This window comes from Hyperolius riggenbachi, chromosome 2 (genome assembly GCF_040937935.1).
Source record: "Hyperolius riggenbachi isolate aHypRig1 chromosome 2, aHypRig1.pri, whole genome shotgun sequence".
NCBI classification, from domain to species: Eukaryota; Metazoa; Chordata; class Amphibia; order Anura; family Hyperoliidae; genus Hyperolius; species Hyperolius riggenbachi.
In genome coordinates, this window is record NC_090647.1 from 358,756,481 (window position 1) to 358,782,190 (window position 25,710).

At 45.5% G+C, this 25,710-nt stretch overlaps 1 protein-coding gene across 2 annotated transcripts in view; it reads right to left on the reverse strand.

The window, feature by feature from the left end:
• SYCP1 (synaptonemal complex protein 1) overlaps positions 1-25,710 on the reverse strand; it is a 228,512-nt gene that overhangs the window by 90,969 nt on the left and 111,833 nt on the right. For both annotated transcript variants that reach the window (XM_068269681.1, XM_068269680.1), the window contains 3 exons: positions 16,784-16,878; positions 12,617-12,801; positions 1,045-1,112 (listed from right to left, as the gene is read on the reverse strand). In XM_068269681.1, the coding sequence (XP_068125782.1) occupies positions 1,045-1,112; positions 12,617-12,801; positions 16,784-16,878 (348 nt within the window). The remainder of the gene's footprint in view (positions 1-1,044; positions 1,113-12,616; positions 12,802-16,783; positions 16,879-25,710) is intronic.

Below are 25,710 nucleotides of genomic sequence, written 5' to 3' on the forward strand. Positions count from 1 at the left end.
TACAATGAGCAAACACTGACTAAATCATTTCTACATAATTATTGTAAAAATGAAGCACTTTTTTTATTAAATTATTTTCACTGGAGTTCCTCTTTAAGCTCTAGTTCTGCACTTTATCCTTATATGCTTACTTGGGAATTTGGTGGCAAATGTATTTGACTGGTGCTAGTACCAGTGATCACTCTACATCATTGGTAAGTTCAACCACAAGCCATCACCGCAAGTATTAGTAAGGCCCCACCATTACCTGTGCTCTCTTAATTTGCCTTTTCATCACTATCTACGAAATACATCCCAATGTATGTGTCTTATTTAATTACTGTACTCTAGCATTTCCTTATAGTCAACATTTTACTATCCTATCTGTGTCGGTATGAGGGAAAGTGGTTATACTCTATACTTAGTGGACAGAATTCTGAATAGGAGTATGCTAACTCTGAATCTTGAATGGGAGCATTCTAACTCCTGAAAAGAGTATTTACACTTTAAAATTTGAAGGGAATATTACAATGAAATTACTGGCCCATTCCCCACACTTACGATGCAGGCAACACAGGTGGCCATCACAACTCCCAGAACTTGCATTGCTACATAATTTTTCCTAATGTGGTTGTTATTTCCATTCATTATAATAAATGAAAAATCGCAATATTTTGCTGGTAACTATGCCTTGCAATTTGACAATAAATCCCAACGCATGGATGGAAACATCAGACAGAGCAGTCTATACGCTTCTGATGTCCATGCGGATCAAATCACCGTGCATTGCCAAAAAAAATGCTTTCTCACGACGAGAATGTGGAGAAGAGGCCTAAGAGGTAAATCTAGCCTTGTCTCTGCATTGCACAGTTTTGTTGTTTTTGCATACTACTATTTTTTTTTTCAAAGTTTGGGTCTCAAGCTTATCTACTATCAGATATTTTACTGCACGTATCAAGCTTCATTCATTCAGAACAATTATGTCTGTGATATTTAGCTGCAATATTCATATAACACTACAGAATAAAAAATACATTTATTTAGCAATATAACCATGGGTTTTACCAAGTTGAGCAGACGTTTCTTGTGTTTTCTGTGCAGCATATTTCAATTCATTATCTTTTACTTGTAACCTAAAACAATAGATTTTTTTTTTAAATTATCAGAATATAGTTTAATTTATTTTCTAAACATCTTATCTATCTGATGGTCAGATCTGGTAACCATCTGCCAGTGTATGGGCACCCTTTAAAGAGGAACTTCAGCCTAAACAACCATACAGTCATTAAGTTACATTAGTTATGTTAATTAAAATAGATAGGTAATATAATCTCTTACCCACCCTGTTTTAACCGGTTCAGCACCGCAGTGCCGAAAATCTCATGCATCCGAGCAACGTTCACCTCCCATTCATTCGCCTATAACTTTATTGCTACTTATCACAATGAATTGATCTATATCTTGTTTTTTCCGCCACTAATTAGTGTAACGATCAGTGAAGCACAGAGAGGATCTGATTACCGGTGATCTGCAGTATCACTGGGAATACAGATGTATACCAGATTATAAGTGATCTGCAGTATCACCGATAATCTGATATACCAGCTAACCTCTGTTCACCTGAGTAGAGTGTAGTGTTTGGTGTAACAGTAACACTCTGAGGACTAAGCCTCAGCGCAGTAAGGTATACTGCACGGATTCCTTCCGAAGACCTGGACTCTCCAAGACGGGAGGAATCAGGCTGCGAGTAGGAAGGATTGTCTAAAAGTAACACTCTGGAGGAAGTGTCACTGATAGAACGGGGAACCGCCTCCAACAGTGAGGTCGGTTCTCGAGGTCGGACAAGCCAGGTCGTACACACACGGACAGATAAAGTACAATATCAAGAGGCAAAGGCGGAGTCAGGTACAGGCAGGGTTCGGCAACAGGGTAACAGAAATATCGAGGTACAAGATCAGAGTTCAGGAGGATAGTCAGGCAGGCAAAAGGTCAAAACAGATAATCACAATCAAACTAGTACTTTAAGCTTTCAACAGAAACTAGCTAAGTGTAGGATTACAGCTCCAGCTGGTCCCGGCACACTTGCGGATCTGACTACGGATCTGGGTGCTCCCACGTATGTGATCGCAACGCCAGACAACCAGCAACTGAATAAGCAGCAGAATATATAGTTGCTGGACTCTGCTGCCCCGCCCGAACCATTCAGCCAATCATGAGTCCTGCAGGAATCAGCTGACCTTCCTGATCAGCTGACACTTCCTCTGCAGGTATAAAGGTCCTGAATTCAGGCCCGCGCGAGCATAGCTCTCCATCTGCCTAGGTGCACTAACAGACCCAGCCACACCAAGCACATGCTGCTGCATGCAAACAGCCGCTTTGCTGTCAGGACATGCGGCGGCTTTTCCGCGTTCCACCACACCACCAGACGCGTGCAAACCGCCGCGTATGACGCGGAGTCAGCCGCCTAGCTCTTGGCACACGCGGCGGCTTTTCCGCGTTTCCTCACAGTACCCCCCCCCCCTCCGAGGAGTGGACTCCGGACAACTCCTACCAGGTTTCTCGGGATGTAAAGCGTGAAACTCTTTCCTTAATTCGTCCGCATGCATGCGGTTCCCAGGTACCCATTGTCTCTCCTCAATGCCATACCCTTTCCAATGCACCAGATATTGTACTGAGTTCTGTACAATGCGCGAATCTAAGATTTTCTCTACCTCATACTCGAGTTGGTCCTCCACCATCACAGGAGGAGGAGGAGTAGGACCCACATGAACCGCAGGTTTGAGTAGGGACACGTGAAACGACCTTACGCCCCGCCTGCTGGCAGGAAGATCAATGGCATAAGTGACGTTGTTGATCTTCTTGGTCACAGAAAATGGACCCACAAACCTGGGGCCCAGTTTGGTAGATGGCTGCTTCAGGGTCAAGTGACGTGTGGACACCCAGACTAAATCCCCTGGCTGAAACTTCCATTCCATGGAACGTCTCTTGTCCGCTTGACCCTTTTGACTTTGGAGCGCTTTCTGCAAATTCTCTCTAACAATTCCCCAATTGCCCCTGAGTGACTTCTGCCAATCCTCCAGTGCGGGAAACGGAGAAGAGGCAACTGGCAGCGGGGAGAACTTGGGCGACCTCCCTGTCACAATCTGGAACGGAGAAAAACCAGAAGAAGAACTCTTCAAATTATTCTGTGCGAATTCTGCAAAAGCCAGAAACTTTACCCAATCATTCTGTGTCTCCGCAACGTAACATCTTAAGAACTGTTCTAAAGACTGATTAATTCGTTCGGTCTGCCCATTGGTCTGTGGGTGGTAGCCTGACGAGAAAGACAGCTTCATGCCCATTTGGTGGCAAAATGCCCTCCAGAATTTAGAGATGAATTGGACTCCCCGATCGGACACAATGCTTTCCGGAATGCCGTGCAGCCGGAAAATGTGGATGATAAATAGGTTGGCCAATTCCTGGGCTGAGGGGAGTCCTTTCAAGGGCACGAAATGGGCCATTTTGCTGAAGCGGTCGACTACCACCCAAATGACCGACATGCCTTCAGACCTGGGGAGTTCACCCACAAAATCCATGGACAAGTGGGTCCATGGTTCACTCGGGGCGGGCAAAGGCTGCAAGGTACTGACAGGTGCCTGCCGGGAGGGTTTACTCTTGGCACATACCGCACACTCCCTGACATACTCCTTGCAGTCTGTTGCCATAGAAGGCCACCAAGCACACCTGGCGATCAGATCCTGCGTTCTGGCAGCACCAGGGTGACCAGCATTCTTATGGGCGTGAAACATTTGTAAGACCTATAGACGAAAAGGTAGTGGGATAAACAAAACCCCCTCTGGTTTTCCCTCAGGGACATCCTGCTGAAAGGGACCCAAAGCTTTTGTCCAATCCTTCCAGGTCTCTGTGGCTCCTCAAAGGAGCTATGTGAGAAATTTGCCTGCTACTTTGCTGACAAAGTATCTTTTATTCGGTCTCTCATTCAGTCCACAGCACCCAAGACTCATGCAACTAATGGAAATAGCTGCAAAAACAACCTAACACCCTGGACTGATTTCAAAAGTATTAGTGAGGAAGAGATCTCAGACACCCTCTGTCGTCTCCACCAGACAACCTGCGACCTGGACCCTGGACCAACTAAACATATGCTGAAATGCCCTGACCTGCTTGGTCCAGCATTTCACAAAATAGTAAATTGCTCTCTGCAAGCAGGGAGGATTCCTACCTCTCTAAAAGAAGGAATCATCAAGCCCCTTCTCAAAAAACCTTCCATGGATCCAGATGCTATGAGCAGCTACAGACCTGTCTCCAACCTCCCCTTCTTAGGTAAAGTTATTGAAAAGGCTGTCTATCTGCAACTTGAAACCAGGCTGTCAGTAAACAACATCCTGGACCCTCTACAATCTGGCTTTAAGAAACACCACAGCTGTGAAACAGCCCTCATCCAAGTCTGCAACGATCTGCTCATGGCAAGGGACAGAGGGGCATGCTCCATCCTAATCCTGTTGGATCTCTCAGCTGCTTTTGATACAGTTGACCATGAAATCCTGCTTAACAGACTGCAGGAGTACTGTGGCATCAGTGGATCAGTCCTCCAGTGGTTCAGATCATTCCTGACTGACAGAACACAGAGAGTATCCCTAGGACCTATAATGTCCAAACCTGCACCTCTACAATTCGGAGTGCCACAAGGATCAATCCTATCCCCTCTGCTGTTTGCAATCTACATGTTGCCACTCGGTACACTTATCCAACGACATGGCCTGACATACCACTGCTACGCCGATGACACACAGCTATACCTGTCCTTCAAACCTGGTGGAACAGACCCTACCCCAAAAATAAACTCTTGCTTAGCTGAGCTTCAGGCATGGATGAATGATAACTGGTTGAAACTGAATGCTGACAAAACTGAGGTCCTGTTTGTCCAAAGCCAGTGCTCGCCATCAAAACAGCTCTATCCTAAAGCAACACCAATCAGGATTGGGAATTCAGACATAAACAGCTCCAACCTTGTGCGCAGCCTTGGCGTACTAATCGATGGGGAATTGAGTTTCAGAAACCAAATTTCATCTGTAGTTAAATCTTCCTTCTTTCATCTGAAGAACATTGCAAAGATTAAACATCTGATTCCCCCAGAGGATCTTCAAACCCTAGTCCACGCCTTCATCACATCACGGCTGGACTACTGCAATGCCCTTTATGCTGGCCTCCCCAAAAAAGACTTGCGTCGCCTGCAATTAGTGCAGAATGCTGCTGCCAGATTGCTAACAAACCAGCCTCGCCACTGTCACATTACACCGATCCTTCGCTCACTGCACTGGCTACCAGTAGAATGGAGAATACTCTTCAAGATTGGACTGCTGACATTCAAATCCCTGCACAATCTGGGCCCTGGATACATGAAGGACTTGCTGAAGCTGCACCACACCTCTCACAACCTCAGATCAGCAAGTTCTATAAACTTGGTCACTCCCAGAGTGCACCTCAAAAAATCTGGAGACAGAGCCTTCTGTCATGCTGCCCCTACTCTTTGGAACTCCCTACCACACCCAGTAAAGACAGCACCATCCCTGGAGCTATTCAAATCCAGACTGAAAAGCCACCTGTTTAGCCTGGCATTTCCAGATTTATAAAATTCTTCCCCTGTACCACGATGGTCGGAGCCATGCTTATGCGCTTTGAGTCCCACGGGAGAAAAGCGCTTTACAAATGTTATTTGTTGTTGTTGTTGTTGTAATACCAGCCTTTGCGGGATGATGGACTCAGGAGCGGGGGGCTGTGCTGTCTCTAATTCGAAACATCTGGACAGGGCATCTGCCTTGATGTTTTTGCTGCCTGGAGTGTACGTGATAATAAATCTGAATCTCGTAAAAAATAAAGACCAACGGGCCTGTCGGGGACTTAGTCTCTTAGCCCCCTCAATGTATTCCAAATTTTTGTGATCAGTATAAACCGTGATCGTGTGCTCTGCCCACTCCAACCAGTGGCGCCATTCTTCAAATGCCAATTTAATGGCCAGAAGTTCCCGGTTGCCTATGTCGTAGTTTTTCTCTGCCGGAGAAAACCTACGGGAAAAATAAGCGCATGGATGCAATCTGCCTTGTAACCCTGACCGCTGAGACAGCACCGCCCCTACCCCAACCTCCGAAGCGTCAACCTCCACAATAAAGGGAAAGGACGTGTCTACATGTCTTAAAATAGGCGCTGAGCAAAACAATTTTTTCAAGCGCGAAAAGGCTGCCACAGCCTCAGGAGACCAGTGGGTGGTATCTGCCCCCTTTTTTGTGAGACTGGTGAGAGGGGCAATTATCGTGGAGTACCCCTTTATGAACCTCCTATAGTAGTTCGCAAAACCTAAAAATCTCTGCAGGGGCTTCAACCCCACTGGCTGTGGCCATTCCAGGACAGCTGTGACCTTGGCAGGATCCATTGACAAGCCTGAGGTGGAAATCACATACCCTAGAAATGTGACAGTGGTCACCTCGAAAATACATTTCTCCACCTTGGCATACAGCATATTTTGCCTCAATTTGTCCAACACGAATTTAACGTGGACCCTGTGCTCGGAGAGGTTGTTGGAATAGATCAGTATATCGTCAAGGTATACTAGCACAAATCTACCCAACACCTCCCTGAATACCTCGTTGATTAATTCTTGGAAGACGGCTGGCGCATTGCACAACCCGAAGGGCATCACTAAGTACTCGTAATGCCCGTCGGGAGTGTTGAAGGCCGTCTTCCATTCATTGCCCTTTCTAATGCGGATCAGGTTGTATGCACCCCTCAGATCTAATTTTGTAAAGATCTTGGCGTTCGTGTCCTGCGTAAGTAAATCATCTATCAATGGTAACGGATATCAATTCTTCACCGTGATTTTATTCAGGCCACGGTAGTCGATGCAAGGTCGAAGCCCTCCGTCTTTCTTCTTAACAAAAAAGAAACCGGCCCCTGCAGGCGACCGGGAGGGGCGAATGAACCCTTTGGCTAAATTGTCACGAATGTACTCCTGCATCGCTATTTTCTCTGGTCCAGACAAATTATACAGGTGACCCCTAGGGGGCATACAATCGGCACGGAGATCGATGGGGCAATCGAAAGGGCGATGAGGAGGTAACTTGTCAGCAGCCTTGGGACAGAATACATCCGAGAACTCGGAGTATTGCTCGGGAACACCCTCCACATGAAACTTGGTCTGACCTAAAGTCACCTTCCCTAGACACTGTTGGGAACAGAAGTCTGACCAACTAGTTAATTGTCCAGCAGCCCAATTAATCTGTGGCGAATGGAGCTGCAGCCAGGGCATACCCAAAACAATTGTGGAGGTGGTCATGTGTAATACAAAGAAACTTAGACTTTCGTTATGCAGAACCCCAATAGTGACTTCCACCTCTGGTGTCTGAGACAGCGGACGGTCCCTTTGCAGCGGGGAATCGTCCACAGCAGTAACCTGGATAGGTGGTCCTACTGGGGTGAGCGGAATGCCCAACTTTTCTGCGAACTCTGAACTCATAAAGTTAGCCGAAGAGCCTGAATCAAGAAAGGCCTCTGTGGCTTCAGATTTGTCCCCCCACGTAATCGTACAAGGAAGGAGTAAACGTCTTTCTTTTAGGGGTGTGAGTTGGGCGCCCAGGGTGTCACCCCTTACAACTCCTAGGCGGTAGCGTTTCCCGGCTTATTTTTATCCGGTTTAATGGGACAGTCTCGTACCCTATGCCCCCCTTCACCACAGTATAGACATAATTGCTCAGACATTCTCCGTCTTCTCTCCACTTGGGTCAACTTAGACCGACCGATCTGTATCGGTTCAGGTGGCGGCAAGACCGGAGACGATGAGACAGCAGGAGATGAAGTTACTAGGGGTGCAGCAGGAGGTGCTGCGTAGGAAGTCACCCTGACACGATGACTGCCCCTAGTTTGTCTCTGATGGCGTAGCCTACGGTCGATTCGAATGGCTGACGAGATGGCCTCATCGACTGTCTTGGGCTCGGGTTGGCTTAACATTAGGTCGGAGACCTCATCCGACAACCCAGACAGGAAGTAGTCTAACAGGGCATAGGTGTCAAACCTGGCCGTAACTGACCACCTACGAAATTCGGCCGCGTAATCTTCGACTGGACCCCTGCCTTGCCGCAAAAGCTTAAGCTTCCGCTCAGAGGTCGCAGCAAGGTCAGGGTCGTCGTAAATCACTGCCATGGCTTTAAAGAATTCCTCTACCGAGGTAAGGGCTAAGTTACTGGCCGGCAAATTGTACGCCCAGGTCTGGGAGTCACCAGTTAGTAAGGTCTTAATAAATATGACCCGTTGGGTCTCAGTTCCCGAGGATCGGGGTCTCAGCTCAAAATATGATAACACTCTACTCTTAAAATTCCTAAAGTCAGACTTGTGGCCGGAAAATTTATCAGGTACGGGCATACGTATGTCATCACTAGGAGGGGATCGCACCGAATCAACTGACGTCTGAAGGGTTTGCACAGAGCCTGATAGGGCATCAATTAAGGCTTTGTGCTGGCCCAGTGCTTGATGGATGCTATCCACCGAAGTGGCAAGCACAGTCAGAGGGTCAGCGCGTGCGTCCATCTGTTTTTTGGTCTGGCGTTCTGTAACGATCGGTGAAGCACAGAGAGGATCTGATTACCGGTGATCTGCAGTATCACTGGGAATACAGATGTATACCAGATTATAAGTGATCTGCAGTATCACCGATAATCCGATATACCAGCTAACCTCTGTTCACCTGAGTAGAGTGTAGTGTTTGGTGTAACAGTAACACTCTGAGGACTAAGCCTCAGCGCAGTAAGGTATACTGCACGAAATTCCTTCCGAAGACCTGGACTCTCCAAGATGGGAGGAGTCAGGCTGCGAGTAGGAAGGATTGTCCAAAAGTAACACTCTGGAGGAAGTGTCACTGATAGAACGGGGAACCGCCTCCAACAGTGAGGTCGGTTCTCGAGGTCGGACAAGCCAGGTCGTACACACACGGACAGATAAAGTACAATATCAAGAGGCAAAGGCGGAGTCAGGTACAGGCAGGGTTCGGCAACAGGGTAACAGAAATATCGAGGTACAAGATCAGAGTTCAGGAGGATAGTCAGGCAGGCAAAAGGTCAAAACAGATAATCACAATCAAACTAGTACTTTAAGCTATCAACAGAAACTAGCTAAGTGTAGGATTACAGCTCCAGCTGGTCCCGGCACACTTGCGGATCTGACTACGGATCTGGGTGCTCCCACGTATGTGATCGCAACGCCAGACAACCAGCAACTGAATAAGCAGCAAAATATATAGTTGCTGGACTCTGCTGCCCCGCCCGAACCATTCAGCCAATCATGAGTCCTGCAGGAATCAGCTGACCCTTCTGATCAGCTGACACTTCCTCTGCAGGTATAAAGGTCCTGAATTCAGGCCCGCGCGAGCATAGCTCTCCATCTGCCTAGGTGCACTAACAGACCCAGCCACACCAAGCACATGCTGCTGCATGCAAACAGCCGCTTTGCTGTCAGGACATGCGGCGGCTTTTCCGCGTTCCACCACACCACCAGACACGTGCAAACCGCCGCGTAGGACGCGGAGTCAGCCGCCTAGCTCTTGGCACACGCGGCGGCTTTTCCGCGTTTCCTCACAATTAGGCTTTCTTTGGGTGATACATTTTGCTAAGAATTATTTTTTTCTAAAACCATTTTAACAGAAAGATTAAGAAAAAATTCATTATTTCTCAGTTTTTGGCCATTATAGTTTGAAATTAATATACGCTACCGTAATTGAAACCCATGTATTTTATTTGCCCATCTGTCCCGGTTTTTACACCGTTTAAACGATGTCCCTATCACAATTTATGGTGCCGATATTTCATTTAGAAATAGAGGTGCATTTTTTCAATTTGCGTCCATCACTATTTATAAGCTTATAATTTTAAATAATATAATAACATACTCTCTTGACATGCATATTTAAAAAGTTTAGACCCTTGGGTAACTATTTATGATGTTTTTATTTTTCTTTTATTGTATTTGTTTTTATTATTTTTTTTAATAAAAAATGTATATGGGTAATTTTTGGTGTGGGAGGGGAAACTGCTTATTTTAAATGTAAAATAATAAAATTGTTTAATTAAAAATGAATGTGGGTGCAGTTTACTATTTGGCCACAAGATAGCCACAGTGAAAAAAGTCCTGGATGCGAACGATCTCGCATCCAGGAACTAAAATTCAGAGGAGAAGTTTCCTGGGGGCAGAAATACCGCGCTCTCTGGATAGAAAGCGTCGGTATTTCTGCGGGGAAGTTAGATCGGTGAATGGGAATTATATTCCCATTCACTGGTCGGGGGGCTAGCGGCGGATGCGCCCGATCACGCGCACCATGCGGCGGGAGCAGCAGTGCCTATCTGGACGAGGAAGCTCGTCCAGATAGGCCGAACTGGTTAAAAGAACAGGCAAATGTTTGATTTCACGAGGGCAGCCATCTTTTTGGTTGAAAGGAGGTGACAAAGAGCATGAGTGTGCTGATCACCCCTCCCAGTTGCTAGGCAATGTGAATAACAACATAGGAAATCCCATCATGCTCTGCACAACATCAGGGAAAAAAACCTGGGCAGTTTTCTATGATGGGTGGAGCTTAGCTAAAAATGATGCTTTGGTAAGAGGAACAAAGTTCTGATGCTGTGAAACTGTTTAAAGAAACACCAAGCCTTTTCAGTTCTGCTGAGTAGATTTTTAGTCCGGAGGTTCACTTTAAGGAAACATGAGACAGGGAAAAATAAAAGCATTTATATGTACCAGGGGCTTTCTCCAGGGCCACCTCGATCCTCCATCTTCCAATCGCCACCTGCTGCCACGTACTCAGCATGCGTGACACAGCCACACTCATACGCCCCCATTTGCACCTGTGCAGTAGTACTCCTGGCGACAGGTGTACAATGGGCAGCACATGTATAGTACGTGGCTACTAGAATCTACTAGAAGATTTAGCCGGACAGCGAGAGGTTTGAGGCAGCCTGGGAAGAAGGCGAGGGAGCCAATAGCCAGAAAGGTGCTGGGGAAAGCCTCAGGTACATATACGGTAAATGTTTTCTTTTTCTCATCTCAGGTACACTCTAAGTGTTCCCAAGCGAACTGAGCTCATAATCCTTCAGACCTTCAACTTCAAAGTGCACGCAGAATCCCCCATAGACAAAATACAAAGTTGCAAATAGTGCTCAATACTGCGTGGTAAAATGCACAATGTGCCTTAAACAATCAGCACTCTCCGGCAACGTGGTGCCACCAGGAAGGAAGTATCTCCCTGCTCTCCCTGTTGTGGTTCCACTCACCAGACTGCTTCTCGATTCAAGCATGTCATCAATATGTCATCAATAATCTGGATCCTGTCTCAACCAGCCACGATATCCAAGGCGGCAAAGAAAGTAAAAAGGAAATCCAGAGCCCCAATAGTGCAGTAAATCACTTAAATTGTGTATATGAGCTCATACTCAAAAATCTGGTTTACCCCACAGGTAACCACTGGAAAAGCAGGTGGGGAGATTAGACCCGACTCCAGTAGAATTAAAAATGTTGCTCGCCGTACAAGCAGAAAAAGGGGATAACACCCCTTTACCAAGGGTAGACTCACAAAATTAATGTTTTAAACAGGCGTCAGGGGGTAGTGGTGGACTTATCTCCCCATGTAGACTCGACAGTCTGTATTCAGTGAAAACCATTTCTTTATTCAAGGGTACTCCTTTTTTAGAGTACACTTGAATAAAGAAATCCATTTTACTGAATACAGACTGTCGAGTATACTTATGGGAGATAAGTACACCACTACCTTCCTGTTTTTAAAGTTTTTTTTAATGATTTTATCCCACCTCTGTTTAAAACATTAAAGGCAGCAAAGGTTAAAATCCAAGACTTTTATGTCATATGCGGGTAATAACAGGAGCAGTGAACTTGCCGTGCGGCTAATTCGCAACACACCTCACTTCCTCCGCCGTACTCGAGCATGTCACCACATCAGTGTCAGCCTGGCACCCTCTGCTGTATTCAAGCATGTCACAGCATCAGCATACATTCAGGCTGACGTGCTCAAGTACGGCGAAGGTGACAGAAGTGAGGCGTGCCACCTGACGTCTTCAGCTTAGCCGCACTGAAAGTTCACAGTTCCTGTTATGTTCCGCATATTAAATAAAAATCTTGGATTTTAACCTTTGCTGCCTTGGATATAGTGGCTGGGCGAGACAGGTTCCAGATTGTTGATGACATGCTTGAATTAAGAAGCAGTCTGGTGAGTGGAACCACAACAGGGAGAGCAGCTGGCTGTTGATACTTCCTTTTTGGTGGTACCAAGTCTCAGGAGAGTGCTGATTGTTTAAGGCACATTGTGAGTTTTACCATACAGTACTGAGCACTATGTGCGACTTTCTATTTTGTCTATAGCGTATACTGTGTGCACTTTGAAGTTGAAGGCCTGAAGGTCAGCAGGGTTTGTTTGGGAACAATTTTGATCATAAAAGTTTGGTTGCTCTAATCTAAACTGCGAACCCCTATCTTTCTATACATTTATAGTTCTTGGAGCACAGTTTCTCTTTTCTCATACTGTAAGTGCAAATGATTCCTGAACTACCATTATGAATTGTTAAAAAAATGTAAAAAAAAAAATGCTTACTTTGTTTGTTCAGACATCAACATTTCTGTCAGGTCTGCAATTTTAGATTGAAGATCTGACAGCTGCATGGCATGGCAAGCTTGTGTTTCTTCCATTTCTTTCTCTTGTTTTTCTTTACATTTGTTTGCTTCGTCCAGCTTTGTTTCTGCAGTTTGTAACTGAATTTGTTTGCTGCTCAGTGCATCCTACAGAAAAACATAAAAAGGTCTAGAAATTGAGCATTTGATTTTTTTCAAATTAAAAGTAAAAAAATTAATTAATTAATTAATTAATGAAAGCTCACGGATTGTAAATACAGTATATATGGCCGTGCCCTTCACCCCGTGCGCTTAGCTCCTTCACCATATTTCCCTACATTGTTACATCACTATTTTGTGTTCCTATTGTGTAACGCTGTAATGTCTCTGTGTAACACTGTGTAATACCGTAATGTCTCTGAAAGGTATTGTACGGCCCTGTGTAATATTTTAGTGCGTTATAATCAAAGTTTTATAATACAATGGATCTTCAAAAGTCAGTCTCAGAGGTTGTATTAAGTGTACCAGTGGAACGCCATTCCAGCTAAGGATGCCCCTTCGTGTTACACAGAACATACATGGTCTGTATTTTCCAACAAAAATGATTTTATTGAAGCATGATTAAAAAACAATATACATCTCCATGCACATAGAAAAAATTACCTTACAGCAAATAGCAGCATCACATGGACAACATTGATGGCATTGGTACATTAAAACTGCATCATAATGAAACTGCAAGCGATCAATGGTATTCAAACGTAGACATAGGTGGCTTCATCAATCATCATATAATAACATTAAAACCTGAGCATATAACATCCCCGAATGAGGCAGTCTATATGAACACATTAGTCTTGTTTTAGCACTACATATTTGTGGCTCAGGTCCAAAGCATCCAGGCACACCCCCACATTGTATCTTTATTTAATGCTCAAGCCACTTAACCCAAATTTTTGGAACTTAGGGGACGTTTCCTTGTTTTTTATTTTCTGCCACTCAAGGTATATGGATGTCTATAAACGTCCTACATGTGCACCTAAATAGGATGTTTATACTGCAGGAAACGTCAAAGGGTCATTACTACTGCTTCTTTTTCAACTTAAAGAGAACCTGTAACAAAAAAAGTTCCCCTGGGAGGTACTCACCTCGGGAATGGGAAGCCTCTGGGTCCCAATGAGGCTTCCCCCACTCCTGTAGCTGCAGGCAGTCCAGCGCTGGCTCCCCCGAAGCGTCCCGGAATCCTCCCTCGACAAGGCTGACAAGCGCTGATAAGCACTGACTTATTTACCTCCCCGGCTCCAGCGGGGGCACTGTTGCGGCTCTTCACATGGAGATAGGCGAAAATAGCTGATCTCCATCGGATCCGCTCTACTGCGCAGGCGACTATTTTCTATCTCCATGCGGAGAGCCGATACTGAGCCTGCGCTGGAGCCGGGGAGGCAAATATTTACATCGCCGCCGTTCCGAAAGGAATTTCGCTGCCGCCGTGGGACCAAGGAGGACGGGGGAAGCCTCAATAGGATCCGGAGGCGTCCTCCACCCGAGGTGAGTACCCCACAGGGGAGGTTTTTTTTGTTACAGGTTTTCTTTAAAATTGTGAAGATTCTAACTGCTATTGTGATAGTCTGGGGCAATATTTGAAATAACGCTATAAAACTGAAAATAAGAATTTGAGACTCTTTTCTACACTACTAATGTTCTACTTATCTTCCTTACTACACACACAATCCATTATGTCATACGTTTATTTTCACTTCAGGTTCACTCTAACATACATCTGTCTCTACCTGCGCCACTTGGCACATGACTGCAGAACACTAGTAACTGTTTGTTCAGCAGCATTAACATGAAGCCCCCCCCACCCCACCCCACCAACCCATAGGTGAGAAGTGTGATTCTACTTGCAAATGAAAAACATGTAAAAAGATAAGATACATGCTTACATAAAGTAGGTGATTATGTGGAGAAATAATAGAAGATACAGTGAGCCAAAAATGAAGCAAACAAATGTTTGCTTAACCTCTTAAAGACTGCAGTGTTAAACCCCCCAAACGACCAGGCCTTTTTTTGCTGAAATGGCCACTGCAGCTTTAAGGCCAAACTGCAGGGCCGCACAACACAGCACACAAGTGATCTCCCCCCCCCCCCTTTCTCCCCACCAACAGAGCTCTCTGTTGGTGGGGTCTGATCGCCCCCCGCATGTTTATTTTTTTTTAAATAAATATTATTGTTGGTGATTTTTATTTAAAAATCACTGTTTGTTTAAATAAGTTCCCTCCCTCCCTCCCCGCAGCCAGCCAATTACGGCGATCGGCTGTCATAGGCTTCTGCCTATGAGAGCCAATCGCTCTCTTGTCCCCCAGGGGGACAGCTGTGTGACACGGCTGTCCCCAGTACAGCGATGAAGCCGATCGCAGCGCTGTACACAGAAATAGACGGCGATCTCACCGTCTAACAGTCTCCCGAGCGGCAATAGCCGCTCGGAGACTGAAGGCGGGGCGGAGCTCCGCCCCCCCCAAGCAGGAGATGCGTGAGCAGCCTGCGCGCGATCTCTTGCATTAGCTGGCCCCAGGACTTTACGCCGCGTTAGGCGGTCTTGGGGCTGCTGCCGCGGCCACACCCATCGGCGTGTCGCAGTCGGCAAATGGTTAAACGATTAACTGAAAATGGCTGTGCATATTTACTTTTTTTAAAATTTATATTTGCTGTTATAACAATCAACAAAAAGCAACAAAAAACGTCGTTTTCCTCTTTTCAATACTTTTAACCTTTTGTCTGCCATGCAGGTTGGAATGGCCACACAATGGCTGAGATGGACAGCGCGGGGCTTTACCATACATTGTTATACAAGCCTGAATGGTCCATGACATGGGAGGGGACCTTGGAGGAGAGAAATCTTTACCCTCTCCTGCAAAACTCCTGACCATTTCATGAAGGGCTCATTCCTTTCTCTTGTGCCCAGGAGAAAGTAAGGGTTAACCATGTGGGGAAAGGTCCCGTGGGAACTTTTTTCCTCAGTATACTTCTTTAGTTTGACATCATCTTCTTATTTATGCTTCTTTTACCCTTTGTTACGTCTTCCAACTTGAAGAGTTCCAGCTGCATCTTCGTGGAACCCACTGACATTTCTGCTCCCCGCTGCACTACTCCAGCACTGCTGAAATCCGCTGCACCCTCAAGAGGTCACTGGAAATTTGGGCTATAGCTACAGTGGCACTGAGTATGTAATTTAGGTGCTGTAAAAAGACGAAGTCTAAATCACGATAAAAACAGTGTCATTCGGCGGCCAGCAATAGCGAGAAGCCGAATTGCATGTTACCCCCAAATCAATGGCGGCCACGAGCGGGAATAATAATTAACAACACCAGGATTTTTGCAATAGCAGGGTGAGACGGTTTTTCTGCATTACCCTGCTCCTAGATTTCATGGTTCTATAATGAAATGTATGTATATATACCTGTACAGTATATATATATATATATATATATATATATATATATATATATATATATATATATATATATATATATATATATATATATACATACACACACACAAAGAGAGAAAGAAGTATTTGACCTGATGCTGATTTTGAGTACCCTCAAAAACCCAGTGCCCCAAAGTCAGAGATTGAGGTGCATAGTAATCATTAAAATAAGTATTTGATCCCATATCAAAAGATGCCTTAGTGCTTGGTGGCACAACCCTTGATGACAATCACAGAGGTCAGATGTTTCATGTAGTTGGCCACCAGGTTTGCACATATCTCAGGAGGTATTTTGGCCCACTCCTCTTTGCAGATCCTCTACAAGTCAATAAGGTGTTGAGGATAATGTATGGCAACTCGAACTTTCAGCTCTTTCCACAGATTTTCTATTTGATTAAGGTCAGGAAAATGGCCAAGCCACTCCAGAACCTTCATGTGCGTCCTTGAGGGACAGTTAATGAAAGGGCTATTGACTCAGTAAAGTGATGTGGAAGATGCCAGCACAATATAAATACACTAAGTTAATAATTATAACCTGCACAATATCAAGACAGGTAGTTGTAATGTTTTGGCTGACTTGTGCTGCGCATATAAGCATACACAGAGGAATAACCTACATAGATGTTACACATGATCTCCAACATTCAGGTAAGCCTTTACCTTAGTGTTTTTTAGCAACATATTCACTTCTTTTAATTCTTGGGTTAGCGCTTCAGTTTTCTTTTGGTAGTCCTCTAACTCCAGCTGACGATTTTCTGTCAAATTAATTAAAAGTACATTTAAAGGTGCTCACTTTTTCACTCAAAGTAACTCTGTTATTTGCATAGTGTGCAGAAGTCAGTTTTGATACAGAGGAGATATTTAACTTAATATGGCTACACACCTTTTTTTAAAGTGTCAATGCAGTGCAGAGGTATGACTGTATAGCGACAAACAGCAATGGAGCAGAAGCAGCACAGAAGTTACCCACTCTAAGGGCCCTTTTTCACTAGCAATCGCAATCACAAATGCCAGTGATTGCGATTTTTAGTTCTGTTATGCGATTGCGATTTTCACTTGCATTGCATTATCATTGCAAAAATCGCTCCAGAAAGCGATTGCGATTTGCGATTTCCAAATCGAATCACTGTAGTGGAAAATACTTCTCGTGATTTCTATGATAAAGTAACAACCCTAGCGATTTAAAAATCACTAGCGATTTGCGATTTTGCGATTCAGCAATCGAATCGCTCTAGTGGAAAAGGGCCCTAAAGTACACATTTGTGAGATCAGGTGAACAGTCAGCATCTTCCTAAAAGTGGCCATAGCAGATTTATTCAAATACTTACATTTTTTTTAATTTGCAATCAATTGTATAAAAATTGAATGTAATTTCTTTCTATCAAAAAAATCTATCAAATTTCAAGAATTTAAAATCTTTTGATCTATCGGCCATGCCGGAAAATTTTGATCAGTTTTAGTGTATGGTGGATTGGATTGAATTTTCAAACAAAACAATAAAGACAATTGATGGAATTAAAAGATCTAAAAAAAAGTACAGAAAAAATGTATGGTGTGTGGAAACTTTAAAACTAATGGTTTACCTGGTCCCCCACCTTACAGCAATACAAAACAAAGTAAATACTTTGCATTAACCAAGGAAAAATGAAAGTCCAATAGACTTTCATTTTACCTTTCACATCCAACGCTGCATTTTGGTGCATTGTGGTACGACGCAGCCGGGAGCTTTTAATCATTCGGCATCTGCGTTTTCCCATCGGGTGAATTAGAACTACCGCCGCTAGTCAGCATTGCACCCCAAAATCCTGATGTCCACGCTGCAGATCATAGCGCTTGCAGGAAATCGGCTCCTGCAAGCGTTATGTAATGTGAAAGAGCCCAAAGAATGGACATGTCCAATTAATATTGGATTCATATTTTTATTGAAAACAGATTTGCCCTAATCTGCATGGGTTTTAAAGGGACTCAGAGCTGAACTATAAAAAAAAGATTTATACACACCTGGGGCTTCCTCCAGCCCCATCCGCTCGGTTGCTCCCACGCCACCGTCTTCCGTTGTCTGCAGCTTTGGGAACTGGGTCCCGTCGCTGCCATCAGTCGGCTCCAGTCTACGCATGAGAAGTGCGCCCCCTATGTATCTCTCCAGCAGCGTAGAGGGCACACTTCTTGTGCGTAAACTGGAGCCAAGTGACAACAGTGATGAGACCCGGTTCCCAGAGCTGCAGACAGCGGAGGACGGCGACGTGGGAGTGATCCGAGCGGATAGGACTGGAGGAAGCCCTAGGTATGTATAAATATTTTTTTATAGTTCAGCTCTGGTACACTTTAAATTAGATTTAAGAAGCATATTGAATCTAGCATTTTATACAAGAAGCAAAATGGAACTCTTCAGAATTGTGGCTGCAGTGCTGGCCAGAGAGTGTTAAACTATCAGCAGGAGTTGGGGAAGGTGGTCATAGTTATGTAATGGCTCTGTCCTGATGAAGAACTTCCACTCTTCTAGAAGTTCCATACTTTGTTCACAGGTCTCTTTGTTGTGTGACTGACTTCTTCTAAAAGAAAACAGTTGCATCAATCATAAAAAAAACGAAGTAGTTATCACGCTGATACGTGATGAGGTAACGTACAAGTGTATGCACAAACAGTAGTACGTAAGGCGCAGTCAGGATCAGGCCGTAGTCGTACACAAAGTCATATATCGAGGTACAGAGTAGCAAGGCAATATCGTAGTCAATAAACAGGCAGGGTCATACACATAAGTCAGATGTCAGTCGTATTGTAAGGATCAGGCAATAACGAAGTCAGGGACAGGCCAAGTCGAACACGTGTATCAGATGGCAGTGGTACAGAAGGACGAGATAAGAGCTACTACACAGTAGTAAACTGTACGCAGATAAATATACAATAAGATGGTACACAGTACACGGTACACAGATAAATATACAATAAGATGTTACTTCAATATATTACGATAATATATAATATAACTACAAAATACAAGACTGACTAACTAGAGTACATATAAATTGTGCGTCTACACAATATATTAATGTAGCTCTCGAATCTCACTAGCTAGGTGTAAGGATCCGCTCAGCTGGCTGCACAGGCAGACAGCTGTTTGACCATTCCTTGTGTCTGAGGGATGCAGGTCTCTGGATAAGAGACCTGGCTCTGTCTTGCAAGTTCCAGACCTGCTCTGCTGCTGAGAGATTTGCATACATTGGTTATGCAAATCATCTAGCTGCTGGCAGTATAAAGGTTGGGATCACCCACAATCCTTTGCTGGTCATTCCTTCAGGGTTTGTTGAAACACTCCTAGAGTGTCAGCCATGCTATATCTTGTCAAAGTTATCTTAGAGTAATTCCTGGGACTGCACTAGGCAGTTTCCCTAGTGCAGTTAGATTGTATATCTGTTTTTGTCTGTCTGTTGTGATTGTCCTGTCCCAGCGGTAGTCGACAGGAAATCGTTCTGTTTGTCTGGGTGCTAACCGGAGCAGTGGTTGCTACCGGTAGTCCCTTTTGATCTGTCTTGCCTGGATCGCACTAGCCTTGTGCTAGTGCTGTGGATCCTTCTGTTCTGTCTTGTCTGGATCGCACTAGCCTTGTGCTAGTGCTGTGGATTCTTCTGTTCTGTCTTGCCTGGATCACACTAGCCTTGTGCTAGCGCTGTGGATCCTTCTGTTCTGTCTTGTCTGGATCGCACTAGCCTTGCGCTAGCGCTGTGGAACCTTCTGATCTGTTTTCTTGTTCCTGAGCTTAGATCGCACTCGCTCTGACGGAAAGAGCAGTGGGTCTTTCCTCTCGTATTCCTGTTTACCGTTTGTTGGTCTTGTCTTATACGAACGCTTGCTGTAGGCTCGGTGAGGTAACCGCTAAGCAAGCGCTCGCGTTCTTTGTGTCGTGTTTGTCTGTCGATGGTTAGTTAGGCGTGCTTGTCTCTGTTGTGCTTAACACGCGGAGACCGCGCTATAAACGCGTTCGCTGTTGCGAATGAGTGCGGTGTTCGCGTTTAGTTAGTGTTTGTTATTTTCATTACTCCTCATTGTCGTTTGCTGTGCCTTTGCTCCTCTCGTGTTCTGTTCTGATCTGTCTTGTGTCACTTCTGGCGATCGCCCATCTCGCGATCGCATTCCTACTTTTGTTTCTGCTGATGTGTGTTCACCGCCGCTGGGTCGCGACTAGATTGATGAACACACATTCATCCTATACCTGTGCTCTTTCTCTTTAAGGGCTGTTCAGCCCCACATTGTCTTGATCTGTACAATCTCCATCTGGCATTTGTGGCCGTGCAGCGATTGTACTCGGCTGCACTCCACAGCGCCATCTGCCGGTGGGAATTGCCCTCTGCTGGTGCATTGCACCTAGCCTGGGTTCACCCAATTATACGCTTGTGGAGGGTTTTCGCTGTGTCAGTGCGCATCTCGTGCGCTGACTACGAAAACGATTCCGCAATCGTTACACTAGGCCAAGAACCAGCGAACTGATTAGTATCAAGGCCAACGAGCAAGTGAATACTCTGGCCTTAAATACCCAGGAGGCAGAGCACAAGCCCAGCCCCCAGAAATGACAGCACCTCCTGCAAAAAGGTGTCAGCTGATGACATCACCGCTGACACCCCATCAGACACGCCTCCTCAGCCTATAAAGACAGCTCTGAGCTGCGCGTGTCCTGCCAGAACCAACACCCCGACTCACATCTATAGGGGAGGCGGGGATGCCATCATACTGATTCATGTCTACAGGGAAGCCGGGGGTGCCTTTGATCAAAGAGGAGAGGAAGCTTGCTCCAGCTGCTCCAAACTATCAGAGCAGCTTGCAGAGACTACACCAGGCAAGTTTGTTACAGTAGTAATGGCATGCAAGACATTAAAAAAATATTACCTTTCAGGACTAGCGTGGATGCACACGGCTGGCATGGAAGCATGCTCTTAGAAGAGCATGTGTGTACATGCGCTGTTCCGTGCACCTGTCTGCCTGTCAATCAGTCCAGTCACGTCAATCCTGTCATCAGCCCTGTCATACCAGTCCATATTTGATCATTTTGTGGATAAAAAAAAGATTTATTGGGAAAGGCTGTTCTGTGTCCGAGTGAGCAGGGAGAAGCATGATGGGGCTGTGAACAGGAGTGACATAAGAGCGAGACTTCACATTGCAGTGAGCAGAATGGATCTTGTGGTTGCAGTAGGAAAATGGATATCAGATTGGATGCCTGCTGAGATTTGATCTAATAGGGCATTGTGACAGGGTGGCAAATTATTGATATCAATTAGATAGCATTTGTTTACTTTACCACATTTAAAAAGTAATGCCCAGACTAAAGGTCATCCAAAGGCAGTCTGCACACATTCACACTAAAGTCAAATTAAACTTGTAGGATTGTGTTCCAGATGCAGGATTTTAACCCTGCTCATTGCCTGTGAAAGTACTTAATTGAGGTTTGCGTACAAAAATGTTTCTAAAACACAACACTGGCATAAACTTAGGATAGCCTGTAGTGATAAGTGGGCAGAAAGGTTTAGTTCTTCATTAATCATTGTAGGATGTTAAATATATGAAAATAACAGCACTAGATCAGGACAAAATAGCTGTGGACAAGGGCTGGGGGAGACTTTGTTGCCCCTCTCTTACAGAGCCCCCCCATAACATGCACCAAGTGAGCTAGTATGGCTAGTTTTGGTGGAGCTTCATACTGGTCGCTCAGCCATCCTGGCTATACCAGCCTGCATGGGTTAGTGTTATGGCGAGAACCAGTTGACCTTCCCACTGAGGAGAGGATCCCCCAAGAGTGTAGGATCTAAGTGCCCACGGGTGTTCACCAGAGCGCCCCGCAAGGGACGATGGACTTTCAGCGGCCTATTGTTCACCAGGTTACACTCAAGGAAGGACCCCAACAGTGAGTTAGAGAACAGGCCACACCAAGCGGTGAAGGGCTGGAGTCCCAGATGATGCTGAGGTAGGGAACACCTCGATGTGGAGGTTGGCGTGGAAGCTGAGAACAACTGAGAGTAATCCGTGTCCAGGCGAGGGTCAAGGCAGGCGGCAGGCAAGAGTAATCCGTATCCAGGCTAGGGTCGAGGCAGGCGGCAGGCAAGAGTAATCCGTATCCAGGCTAGGGTCGAGACAGGCGGCAGGCAAGAGTAATCCGTGTCCAGGCTAGGGTCGAGGCAGGCGGCAGGCAAGAGTAATCCGTGTCCAGGCTAGGGTCGAGGCAGGCGGCAGGCAAGAGTAGTCGGGGTCACAAGCAGGGGTCAGATCAGCGGAGAGAATCGGAGTAGTCAGGCAGGCCGGGTCGCAACAGGAGTCTTAGCAAGAAAACCAGATAAGGTCACAGCAGGGAACACAGGAACCACACTAGCTGTCAGAACGAACAGCACCTGACTGCTGGAGGGACTGGCCTTTTATACAGGCAGGACGGCTGATTGGCTCATACGTGTGTACGCCACGCATGCGTCCATACGAACGCCATACTCCGCGCATGCGTACGCAGAGTCGCGTCCGCCATGACGTAAGCGCGCACACGCCCCCCCATCACAGGCTTCAAGCTGCGGCGAGTGACGCGCGTACTACACGAGACGGAGGCCAATACCGAGCTGCGGAAGCGTGAGTATGACATTGCCCCCCCCTTAAGGGCAATCTCTGAGTGCCCTCAGGCTTGGGTTTTTCAGGAAATTTTTTGTGAAAGGAACTGACCAGTCGAGGGGCATGAATATTACGTGCAGGTTCCCATGAATTCTCCTCAGGACCAAATCCCAGCCACTTGACCAAGTACTGCACCATCCTTCCCCGTCTCCTGCTATCCAGAATCCTCTCAACTTCAAATTCCTCACTGCCATCGACCAAGACCGGTTGGGGAGGTTCCAGTGCTCTGCCCTGAAATGGATCCCGTACCACTGATTTCAAGCATGACACATGGAACACTGGATGTATACGTAAGGAATCAGGTAGATCCAGTTTAAAAGCAACATCATTAATCTGTTTAGAGATCGTATAAGGGCCAATAAACTTTGGTCCAAGTTTCCTGGAAGGACAACGAAGTTTCAGGTTAGTTGTAGATAACCAGACTCTATCTCCCGGCCTGAAGACAGGACTATCCCTTCTTCTCTTGTCGGACTGAAGCTTAGCCCTTGCCTGTGCCTTAGAAAGATTTTCTTGAAGATCTTTAAAGTTCTGTAACAACCAGGTAAGTCTTTCTTGGACCATCGGAAAATAACTCACTGTCTTAATGTTGGGAAATGTCGTCGGATGAAATCCATAATTAGCAAAGAAGGGGGATTGACTTGTGGAGGAATGGACGGAATTGTTATATGCGAACTCCGCTAAAGGTAGTAAAGAGGACCACTCGTCCTGTGCTGCAGAAGAGAAACATCTTAAATATTGTTCCAAAGTCTGGTTGGTTCTCTCCGTCTGCCCGTTAGACTGTGGATGGAAACCTGAGGATAAGGAGGAACCAATCTTTAACTTCTTACACAACTCCTGCCAGAATTTAGAAGTAAATTGTGATCCTCGATCAGAAACAATATCAGAAGGTAATCCATGGAGCCTCACTATTTCTGTAATAAAGGTCTCTGCCGTAACAGCCGCTGACGGAATCTTCTTCAATGCAATAAAGTGGGCCATCTTAGTAAGCCTATCCACCACCACGAAGATACAAGTATTCCCAGAGGATAATGGCAATTCAACGATAAAATCCATGGTAATCTTATCCCAAGGGCGGGAGGGGATGGGGAGCGGAGACAACAGCCCCCAAGGCTTCAACCTCAGACTCTTAGCCCTTGCACAGGTAGAACAAGAATTAACATACTCCACGCACTCCTTCCTCATTTCTGGCCAGTAGAAGTTTCTTTGAAGTAATTCAAGGGTCTTGGATACACCTCCATGGCCTGCTAACAAATGATCATGACATGCCTGAAAGACCTTGACCCTGAGTTCCTGAGGGACGAAGATTTTGTCCTCTAGCACAGGTATGCCTTCTTGTAAATACACCCCGGGAAGCTGATCCAGAGGAAGGGACATAGCGGCTTGTTTAATCTGTGAGAAAAGGTCAGATTGTATCATCAAGAAATGATTAGGTGAGAGAATAGTATCCGGCACTTGAGAAGAATCATTCCCAGGGAACATCCTTGATAGTGCATCTGATTTAGCATTCTTGGACCCAGGCCGGTAAGTCAAATGAAAACTGAATCTTGAGAAAAACAAAGCCCACCGAGCTTGACGAGGGCGGAGACGTTTTGCTGTTCGCAGGTACTCAAGGTTACGATGGTCTGTAAAGATAAGAACAGGGTGCTGTGCTCCCTCCAGTAGATATCGCCATTCCTCCAGAGCAAGCTTAATAGCCAACAATTCCCTATCTCCGATATCATAATTCCTTTCAGCAGGGTTAAGTTTCCTTGAAAAGAAGGCTACGGGATGCAACAGAGATTTTGGCCCGAAATGTTGAGACAGAACTGCTCCAGTGGCATTTTCAGAGGCATCAACTTCTAAAACAAATGGTTGACTAGGATCAGCATGACGAAGGATAGGGGCCGACGTAAATAATTTCTTTAGATGGTCGAATGCGGCTTGGGCTTCCGATGTCCACAGGAAGGACTGATGAGCTTTAGTGAGGCGAGTAATGGGAGCAACTACCGCGGAAAATCCCTTAATGAATTTGCGATAGAAATTAGCAAATCCTATGAATCGCTGAACTCCTTTCTTGTCCACAGGGGCTGGCCAGTCTAATATCGCTGCAACTTTTTGTGGATCCATGGATATTCCATTCGGAGAGATATGGAGACCTAAAAATTGAATTTGCTTCTTGTCAAACTCGCATTTCTCTGGCTTGGCATATAATCCATGTACTCTTAAACGACCCAGAACCTTTCGGACTTGTAGTCGATGCTCCTCCAGAGTGTTAGAATAGATCAAGATGTCATCCAAATAGACAATCATAAAATCTTCTAAGAAATCCCTAAAGATATCATTGACTAGGTGTTGAAAAGTTGCCGGGGCATTGCATAGTCCAAAGGGCATGACACGGTACTCATAGTGGCCGAATTTGGAACGAAAGGCTGTCTTCCATTCATCCCCCTCTCGAATTCGCACTAGATTGTATGCTCCTCGAAGATCCATTTTAGTGAAAATCTTAGCATCTCTCAATTTCTGGAAAAGATCAGGGATGAGGGGTAAAGGGTACCGATTCTTGACTGTGATTTTATTTAATTCTCGGTAGTCCACACAAGGCCGAAGTGATCCATCCTTTTTCTCTACAAAAAATATGCCTGCGCCTGCTGGAGATTTGGAGGGCCTGATGAATCCTTTTTGTACATTCTCATCAATATACGCCTTTAAAGCCTTGGTTTCCGGTTCAGATAGTGGATATGTACGGCCAAAGGGAATCTCAGCCCCGGGAAGTAGATCTATCGGACAGTCGTAGATTCTGTGTGGAGGAAGAGTATCTGCCCCCTTCTCATCAAATACATCCAGGAAGTCATGGTAAATGGAAGGGACAAGGTTCTTGGTAGCTTCATTCAGACAAAGAACATGACTGATCTCTGGGAGGCAGTAACGAGCACAGTAACTGGAAGGAAATGAAACTTCTCCTGAAGGCC